General features: G+C 44.3%; 1 protein-coding gene across 1 annotated transcript; it reads left to right on the top strand.

The window, feature by feature from the left end:
* Positions 1 to 748: 748 nt before the first annotated feature.
* On the top strand, positions 749 to 7,318 carry CCK (cholecystokinin). The gene is made up of 3 exons (XM_039715100.1): positions 749 to 905; positions 2,631 to 2,888; positions 6,925 to 7,318. The coding sequence occupies exons 2-3, from the start codon at positions 2,633 to 2,635 to the stop codon at positions 7,059 to 7,061; spliced, it is 393 nt and encodes a 130-aa protein (XP_039571034.1). The 5' UTR covers positions 749 to 905; positions 2,631 to 2,632; the 3' UTR covers positions 7,062 to 7,318.
* The last annotated feature ends 2,393 nt before the right edge of the window (positions 7,319 to 9,711 follow it).

The following is a 9,711-nucleotide window of genomic DNA, read 5'->3' as shown; positions in this document are numbered from 1 at the left end:
CCCCCGAAAAGCAGGAGGCGGGAGAGTGTCCGAGGCTGCTGCGGACACCTGGCCAGCATCGCCTCAGGGCAGCACGGCCCGGCCGAGGGCGCGGAAGGGACGGAGGTCCCGGCAGCGGCCGGGGGAGACTCTAGTAGTTGTGTGGTCAGTGAGGGAGAACCCACGCCGAAGGCATCTCCATCCAGGAGGCTTTCTGCGGGGATCGTCCATGCTTTGCTTTTTAAATAAAAGAGCGTCCCGTCTTTCCCGAGCAGATGTTTGGGAGAGGAAGGGGAGGATGATGGAGGTATTTGTGACCCCGGAGGCCTCAGGGAATGGAACCCAACGCCCCAGACCCGCACCTCCACCGCCGGTAAGCGCGGCCAGGGCGAGCCCTCCCGCCTGCGGCGACTCCCGCCTGCCGGAGCTGCCGGAGCTGCCGGCATGAGCCCCACCTGGAGCCTCCTGCCGCGGAGGGAGGTGTGGGCATATCCCCGGTCAGGAGCATTTCAAGTGCCCAGCTGCCAGCCAGCCGGGATTTCCAGCTCCTTCGTGCCCAGCCGAGCGCTTCCCTCCGGGGAGAGCCGGGAGCGCCCGTCGGGGGCCGGGCATTCCCGCGGAGCCGGCACTCCGGGCAGCCGGCCGGCGGCAAGGGAGGGAGGGAGGGCGGGAAGGAGCCCCGGGAAGGAGCCCCGCTCACAAAAGAAACCGCACCCAGCCCGGTGCCGGTGCCGGGGCGGGGAGAGGCGGCAGCGGGGCGCTGAGCGGGCGGGGGCCCGGCTGCGTCACGAGTGTGTAAACAGCGCCTCGGTGCCCGCCGCTATTTAAGGGGCCGAGGCTGAGTCTCCCCCGACTTGCCTGCTCGGGCACACTCGGGACTCACTGCTCCCAACTCGAGTGGGACCTTGGAAAAGCGCAGCGGAAAGGTAGGGAGCGCTTCTTCTGACGGCACCACTGCTGAGGGCGGGGAGGCGAAGGGAATGGGGATGCCTGGCGCTTACCTGTGCCGCGGCTCGGAGGGCATCCCGCTCTGTGCCGGAGGAAACGCTTCCCGGCCGGGAAGAAGAATTCCGGCCGCTCCCGACGAGCGCGGGCAGCCGGGTGGACCCCAGGGCGGGGAGCGGGGAGCGGGGAGCGGTGAGCAGGGCTTCCAGCTCGGAGGGCATCCCGCTCTGTGCCAGAGGAAACGCTTCCCGGCTGGGAAGAATTCCGGCCGCTCCCGACGAGCGCGGGCAGCCGGGTGGACCCCAGGGCGGGGAGCGGGGAGCGGGGAGCGGTGAGCAGGGCTTCCCACCGCTGGGCAGCTGGGAAAGCTGGGAAGAGAACCGGCCGGCGGGAGTGAGGTGTGGGGTTTGGAAACTGTAGCAAAGAATGAGTACTTAGATGTGTGTGTGTGTAGATGTGTCTGTATATGTGTGTATATATATATACACACACACACACATATATGTATGTATGTATGTATATACACAATATATATGTATCTGTGTAAAAAAGACAGGGCTCGGGACAGCTGAAAGGTGCAATGCACCGTCGGTCTCTGAGCACCCAAACCTCGATGGGTGCGTCACTAATAACCACGTTGGAGTGACGTTTTGACATTTCAACTTTCTTCGCTCATCTGAGAATATTTTACCCCCCCCCCCTCGTTTTATATATTGTGAATTTCAATCTAGTGTGTGCATTGGGTAAATAACCTTAATTTTATCTCCTCTTAAAATTTAAAGGTTTAAGTGTACTGTTAAAGAACTGAAGCAGTTCAAAAAATCTCACGTAACTGAGATAATCCATGTGTATTTATAAGTGAAAATTACCCCCATAACATGAAGTAATAGGTAGTTTGTTTCTTCTAAGAATTGAGAGTAATTTCTCTGTTTCCAGGAAAAAATACCATTTCAGCCTATGTGATAAAACGATTTAGTAAACCAACATTGTTTTGCTTAGTACATGTGTAAGGAAGCAGTAGAAATCTAAATTTTCTGTTTAACATGAAGAATATTATTAAGTTACACTTTATTTCTTACAACTTCTAACTATACAGTTTTTACCACTCCAGCTATTAGATCAAATGTTGTGGGGCAGGAGTATTAGATTTTGGTTTTTCTTTCACTGGGGAAAGATTTTGGTTTTCTTTTTGTGCATGATGAGATGAAACCTCTTGAACACTGAAGTTCAAATCAATAAAGGTAGAATAGAGGCTTTTCATAGAACTTGTCAAAACTGAGCATCTGTAATAACAGCAGGGTTTTAATGCAATGACAGAATACTGAAATGTTTGAATCATGAGTTTTTTCACAGAGATGGATTCAAGTCCCTTAAGTTTTTATGCATTACAGCTTCCAAAGAAAGAAAAGCAAATAAGAATTGAGTAGATCAGGGAGATACAGCACATACTAGTGAAAAAAACAAAAGAAACAAAATTCAGAAGAAACAAAATTAATTACCTGTACCTTCCCCTTTAGCAAGGGTATTTAGCTATTCACATACATGTTTGCCAACTTAAGACAGATCCTGCAGTTACCTACATTAAAAAAAACCCAGAATGAGGCTGGTTTGCTCAGAATCCAGCATCCCCAGTGGAATGTGGGGTTAGGGACTGCACAAAATGTAAATCTGGTTACGTAACAGCCCCCTGTCCCTTTTCTCCCCAGCAATGTACAGCGGGCTATGCATCTGCGTGTTCCTGGCCGTGCTCTCGGCGAGCTCCCTCGGACAGCAAACTCTGGGCTCGCACGATGGGAATCCTCTGCCTGCCGAGCTGGAGCAGAGCCTGGCAGAGCGGCAGCGGCACTCCCGCGCTCCGTCGTCCGCCGGGCCCCTGAAATCCCTGCAGCGGCTGGATGTGAGCGGTGACCAAAGAGCCAACATCGGCGCCTTGCTGGCCAAGTACCTCCAGCAAGCCAGGAAAGGTACTGCTTACAGCCTGCTTCCATGCCGCTGGGATTTCCTGCAGGGCTTCCCAGGAGTTGAAATAACCCTGTCATCATCTAACGTGAATTCCTAGAGAAGATAGGATTTAGATTTTGCCTGCTTGTCCCTGAAGTAGACAGCATTCCAAATGCTCTCTCTCAAACCCCTGCCAAAAAAAGGGTTTATTTGTAGCAGCCTCTGACTGAGAGTCATATAAAGATAACTGGAGAGAATATCACCGACCTCTTAGGTTATGGTTCAGCTTTTATTTTTAACTATTTTCATTTCCTTATTATTTTGGTGCTCTTTTCAGTATGTTGTATCTCAGATAAAACAATTATGTTTTCCTTGAAGTCTTTCAATTTAATTAAAATCCTCCCTCTTTCAAAGTTAGAAGAGCAGGAATACTTTTCTGAGGATAAATGCAGACCAAATGGTTAGCCTCACCTCAGTCAGAAATCCCTGTACCAAGGCAATATTCTGAATATTGGATTTTTCATGTATTTGTTCCCAGAGGAAATTATGATAGCATGAAAGCTTTCAAAACACAGAATTCATATTTATTAGTGCAATAATTAAAATAAATTATGAGTAAAAGCATATTTGCTTACACACACATTGATTCCTGGTAGGTTTTTGGTCTCGGGCAGCCTGGGAACACAGTCTTGCAGTTACCTAAAACCTCCATGGCACTGTGTAACAAGGACATGAAGAATCACTAGAGTAGTGGGATTACAGAGCATTCTTATAATGAGATTTATTAGTCACTTGAGGAAACAATTGTATTGCATAAGAGAAAGAGTAAAGCTATCCCTGTTGACACCTTACAGAATGTATTTTACATAGGCAGATAAACATGCCATTGGTGCTGCCAGTAAAAATGATGGCTCAAAATCATTCACCACTGAAACTTCCCCAAGAAAACATTTTTCCTGTTGTCTCATCTCTGTACTGCTTGGTGTCTCAGTAGAGTATAACCATGGGCAGCCCAATTGCTGTGGCCTTTTTGCTGCCAACCTCAGTGAGAGCCACTAGAGAAATTTTGTTTACTCATTCACTCCAGCCTTTGCCCTGTTCTACACAGAAAAGACATCTAAGAAGGAAAGAGGGTTTCAAGAGAAACCAGTAATTAGGATTAGGATTACCTGGACATACAGACATTGAGAAATTAATTCACACCCAGCCCCAGACAGTGCTTAGAATAAAGTTCACTTTATATAAGTAGGAGCTTTCTGCACATAATGCAGATAATTTAACCCTCCCCTCTTGACAGTTTCCCTGCTGACCTCTATGCTAGGCAAAGTCCTGTGCTTATCTGTGATGGTGGTCTGCAATTAAGAGATGCCACATCTGGTTTTGTGCATTACATATGCAGCCATACACACACCTCTGTGTACTCAGAACACAGCCAAATTAGAAACAACAGAAAAATGAATCACTTCCAATAGTGCCTGAAAGATTTCATCTCATGTCAGCAATTTGCACGATATCCATTAAGGAACTCCTTCTAGCTGTTCATGCAATTTAGTGGAAAGATAATTCAGGTATGAAATTCCACAATTCAGTGCTACATTTAAGGCTGCTATTGAATAAGAATGTTATTGCAGCACTCTGCAAAGCAGAATCCTCATTACCTTTCCCCAGCATTGTCATTGTTGTCCACCCACATGGAAACTGAGCTCCTTATTCTAGTTTTTGTAGCCATTATATTCTCTTAAGTATGTGGCTGACACTTCCAAATAGATTAACCAGATAAAGCAAAAGAAAAAAAACCCCTTTGGATTTAAGATGTCTTTTTTTGTAAATATTAATATGAGGGACGATGTCCTGCATATGTGTTATTGACATATATAATTAATTCTAAAAATAGTCTGGAAGCAGATTATGAGATTCTTGTGATGTGACTAGACTAGCTGGACTCTAGTTTGTAGGTGTAGTTGCTCATTACAGGAGAGAAAATTCACAGGAAAAACAGTATTTACTTAATTTTATAACATAAGTACAGTGTTCCCATCAGAACATTATATTCTCATTTAATGTGAAGACTCTGGGCAGTACTTCAGAAATCTCTGCAGAACAGTCACATCTACTGTATTAGTCACCTGTCTAAACCATAATAATCACTAGAAAATTCTAGAGAAAGTCAGGTCTTTTGTTAGTGTTAGCAGTCACCAGTAGTGGCGTTTGCCCTCATGATTAATAGAAGGGCTGGTTTTGTAAAGTATTTCTAGTTAGAATAGTGATAGAGCTAAGTTCTCTCAAGGGCTTAGGGATTGATGGCAGCCCAGTAGCTGAACTGCTACAACTTTTTTTTTGTTTGTCATGCATTGATTCTGCAATTCCCACATGGCATCTCTAGTGGGTTGAGGAGAGGTAATTAAGGTGCTGTTAGGAAATTTGTGACCCAGGCTTTCAATTCTGTTCATCTGCAGGCCTTCAGCTTGAATCTGGTTCTGTGTAGAAGAGATGTTGTAGCTCTCAAGCCAGTGACAGCCACATTTAATGTCCTCTAAGGAGCCCTAGACTGGCCAGACAGTAGTGGCACCAGGGAGACTTTACAGCCCTCAGGTCATGGCAGGCTCAGAAATCTCCTAAGCACAAACATCTGAGTGATGGTTCTGCACTGCCTCAGCCCTGCCTGCTTATTGTGCTAACGAGCCATTGTCATTGCCTTAATTACACTTTTAGAATTATGACTGTGAACTTCAGGGCATTTAATGGCATGAACTTCATGAGTATTTAATGATAGACATTATATTCTAGGGAAAATTAATTTTTTTGTAGTTTTGTTGTAGGTAAGTGTCTTAATGGCTATTTTGTGTGTCTGTGTGTACCTTCAACTCCCTGCAACCACTAACAAAGCAATGCAGTTGCTTTTTGTTTCACTGCACTACATAAAGCACTACATGAGGAAGACCTTGAAATATAAAAGCACAGAGTCAATAGCAGTTTCTTCAAAACACAAGAAACTGAAAGCAAAATGATTGTGTAGGTTTGGATATATGGGATTTAATCTGGGCTCCTTTTCCTTTTTGATCAATTCAAGTATTCCTCAAGCCTCAGTCTGCATTGAATACTAATATATTAAATCTGTTCCTTCTTCACTCAAAGCTTAACTCCATCTAATTACTCTAATATATCAGTTTTTTCTGTTTTCAGGGAGTACAGAGAGAAGTAATTTACCTGTCCCTGTATTTTTTAGTTACGTCATATGATGCTGTGAATACAGAGGATTGCAGCCCATTTTTTAAAGCGTAAATTCTCCTTGAAAATAGTTTGTGTCTCCTTTGATGCCTTAAGGGAGGCATACAGAAAGGATAAGGCAAGATAAAAATCAGCATCCAACCCTGCTGTGAAAAGAATTATTAAGGCTTTGGATAAGCAATGAAAAAATCCTGACATAGTAAAAAGCCCTGCATAATTCCACCAATAGGTATCTCTAACTGTGAATTCCAGACACAACTTTTTCCATTTCAGGACTATTCCCACTTTTCCATAAAATCTAGGATTCATAACTCTGCCTTGCTTGTTGCCAAATTTGCACAGTAAGAGCTCCTGTACTTACATTTATGTCTTTTTAAGCAAGACACGGCTGCGGTGTCTCAGGCTTGAGCCTGCTCTACAAGGGTTGTTTTGCATGTAGAACAGCTCTCCCAATATGAGAAAGCAAACGTGGGGCTTTATAGGAATACTGAGAAATAGTTTGGATTCTCTTTCTCTAGTAAAATAGGAAGAAAAAAGGAAAAATGTATCTATATTCCTTCCTATTAGACAGGAGCAGAATATTCCTGCAGCAGGAGGTAGAAAATGATCTGTTCATTTCGCACTGAAAAAGTCCAAGCCCCTTACAGGACATTCCCTACAAGGTTTCTATTGATGTTTTCCCCAGTGACATGACAGTGGTGTTACGTGACCTGTATTAGGTCCATTTCAACTATTGCAGATGTCTGCTAATGAGCACAAGCCAGATCAGAACACGGGTGAACCTGCAAAATGTGTCCTCTTACTCTGCTCTCCCAAATGCTTTTTCCTTAGGTTCCACTGGAAGATTCTCAGTTATGGGAAACAGGGTACAGAGCATTGATCCTACTCACAGGATAAATGACAGAGACTACATGGGCTGGATGGATTTTGGACGCCGCAGTGCTGAAGAATATGAGTATTCTTCCTGAAGAACACCAAACTATAGCAATGAGAAAAAAAATCACACTCCCATGTCTGTACAAAAAAAGATAAATCAATTTGTTGTCCTCTTCAAATCAGTGTTTTAAACTATTTAAAATCATGTATTTGACATAAGTTTGTCTGTAAGACTATACAATGCAATACATACATATGCAGAATTTTCCAGAAAACATTTTCTTTCTTTTGTGGTTTCTCATACATTGATACTATATTAAAATGATTTCACTTATCCCTGCTTGTCCTGTCACTGCATGTTGCTGGGTGTCTTACTAGAAAAGAGAGATAGCATAATGCCTTTATTTGGCACTGCAAATATATTCCATGGGTTGAATAGTCAGATTATATATTTTTTCAGAGAATCTTGTGTCAATCCCAAAAGCTTTGAACTCTAGGGAACTTGCCTAGTTGCCTAAATATAAACACAATACTGTCAGAAAAGACCAGCTATTTTCATGGTGACCCTGTTTGCAAAGGACTGAGTTATACACTGAGCCCACATGTTTCCAGTGAACAGCCAACAGTGCTAAAACAGTGAAAAAGAGAGACGACACCAACATGCTTCATCGTCCTGGCTTATTTGTTTTATGTTGTGAATTCAATGTGAAAGTTCTGCTGATGGCTGCAAATCACAGAATAAACAGAGCATTCCCAGCTGTATGGTGAGCTAAGCATTCATTTGGGAGGGGATGAAGACAGCTTCCTGAACAGAGCAGAAGGTGATCCTGAGAGGGAGAGGTGTTGGAGCAGTCTAGTCACCGTGTCCTTACAGGAAAGAGGTGGCTCCCAAGCATCCCACAGGCTGAGCTGGCCATTGCCCATGGATGTGGAGAGGAGGGAGGCTCTGTCCAGCTCTTACCTGGCTCAGAGCAGGGCAGAGAGCCCCAGGTTCAGAGCTGGGCAGTGATCCCAGCTTGTGCAAAGCCAGCACCCTGCAGTTGCTGCGGTCATTCCCTTCTGCCCATGGGCAGGCTGCAAAAAAAGTGTTTTACCTGCATGCTCCTCCTCCACCACAGGTAACCAACCTCCTTGCAGCTCCTGGGTCTCCTTCAGCAGCTGGATCTTGCATCTGAGGAATGCCCTAAATTGTAAAGGAGGTGATTTTTGCACTGCATAATTCACAGAGTTTCTCCCGAATGTATGCACTAATACAAAAAGGAATATATTTGTCACACTTGAGAAAGCAAGTGCTTGTCAAAGGAAAGAAGTAGCAATTTCTACAGCACTTGATAGGCAAACACAAAGTGTAGAAAAAAATACATAGAAAATACTTTCACTAAACCAAAATTCTTCTAAAACCAACATCGGGAAACAAACCAAAATGGTTGTGCCAAGGGCTGAGCACAAAAACACTTTGAGGAGCTGCTCCCAGCAGCACCTGGGAGAGCAAACAGTACTGAAGAATCTGCAGTGAAAGAAAGAATTCAGCAAACAGGAACAGGGAGTTTTCTTCTCTAGTAACACCAATTTTATTTTTTTTTTCTGTGCATCTCATACAGAGAACATGGAAATGCTTTTCTGTGTTTCTTCCTCTCAAGCTCCTCCCAGTTCACCAAGCCACCTAGCTTGGCTTTTTTAGGTTCCTTTCCAAGCATAATGAGTCCTAAATCACCTGAATTCTCTCATTGGTTTTGGTTATTGTTCACAGCAAAATAGTGCAGTGTCCATTTTTTCAAAACCTTTCAAACAAGAGATTAAAACCAATTAATCCATCTTTTTTAAACTCAGGAAAATACAAATAAATCTAAAAGTTTATTTATTTATATGTTTGCCACCAAAGGGATGTTTCTTTAAAAGTAACTTGAGAGGAAACTCAATTTCTGCTTTGCTGTCTTTTAAATTAATGTCAGGAACATTCAAGCAATATTGTTAAATGTTCCCACTCCTGGATTAAATTGATGAAGGATGTAATATTGTAAATATTGCAGGGGGGTTGAGAGTGGGAGATGTTACAAATCAAGCCTTACTACTATAGGATGTTATCATAAGGGGAAAAAAAACCCCAACTTTCCTATTTCTCATTTGTTTAATTTCCTACAGGCAGATGGATGGAGATACAAAGATATTCTTTCCCATTCCTCTGTCCTGAAGATGTCTGTGAAAGTGCACAGCCCTCAGTGCAGTCAGGTGATGGGTTTGGCAGCTTTTCCATGTTGCTCCCCAGGACAGGAGTGTCTTTGCCTGAGACACAAAAATGGTTTCAGAACCTGACTGACACGAGTGAGGGTTAAGAATAAAGGATTACAGGGGCAATTGCAGCAGTTATGAAGAGGGACTGTGACTCTGGGACACTGTGCTGTTCCTCGAGGCAAGGGGGAGCTGGCTGCTAGCAGCTGGCTATTGGCAGCTCAGCAACATAATCCTCATTGTCATAAAAATATCCATCACCTGCTCCTCTGGGAACAGAAGAAATTTCCCAAATGGGAAAGGGCTGTAAAGGCTGCTGAGGCACCATTCAGCTGCCAGGTGACCTGGAGGTGCTATTTTGAGCTAAACAGGGGAGCCAGCAAATCTGGGAAAATCACACAGCCCTGGTAGCTGCAACCCTTATCCCATGGCATTAGTGAAGCCACTCTCCAGGCTGCTCTGTTTTAACCCAAGGGAAACAGCAGCCTTAGGAATGGAGGCTCTGCAGCTGGG

This window comes from Passer montanus, unplaced genomic scaffold, assembly GCF_014805655.1.
Source record: "Passer montanus isolate IOZ18808 unplaced genomic scaffold, ASM1480565v1 scaffold32, whole genome shotgun sequence".
NCBI classification, from domain to species: domain Eukaryota; kingdom Metazoa; phylum Chordata; class Aves; order Passeriformes; family Passeridae; genus Passer; species Passer montanus.
Note: the sequence above shows the minus strand (reverse complement) of the source record. Positions and strands in the feature narration are given on the sequence as shown.

Coding starts and splice junctions, on each gene's coding strand:
- CCK (XM_039715100.1), top strand. CDS start 2,633: ATGTACAGCGGGCTATGCATCTGCGTGTTCCTGGCCGTGCTCTCGGCG. Junction 2,889..6,924: donor CCTCCAGCAAGCCAGGAAAG/GTACTGCTTACA, acceptor CTTTTTCCTTAG/GTTCCACTGGAAGATTCTCA.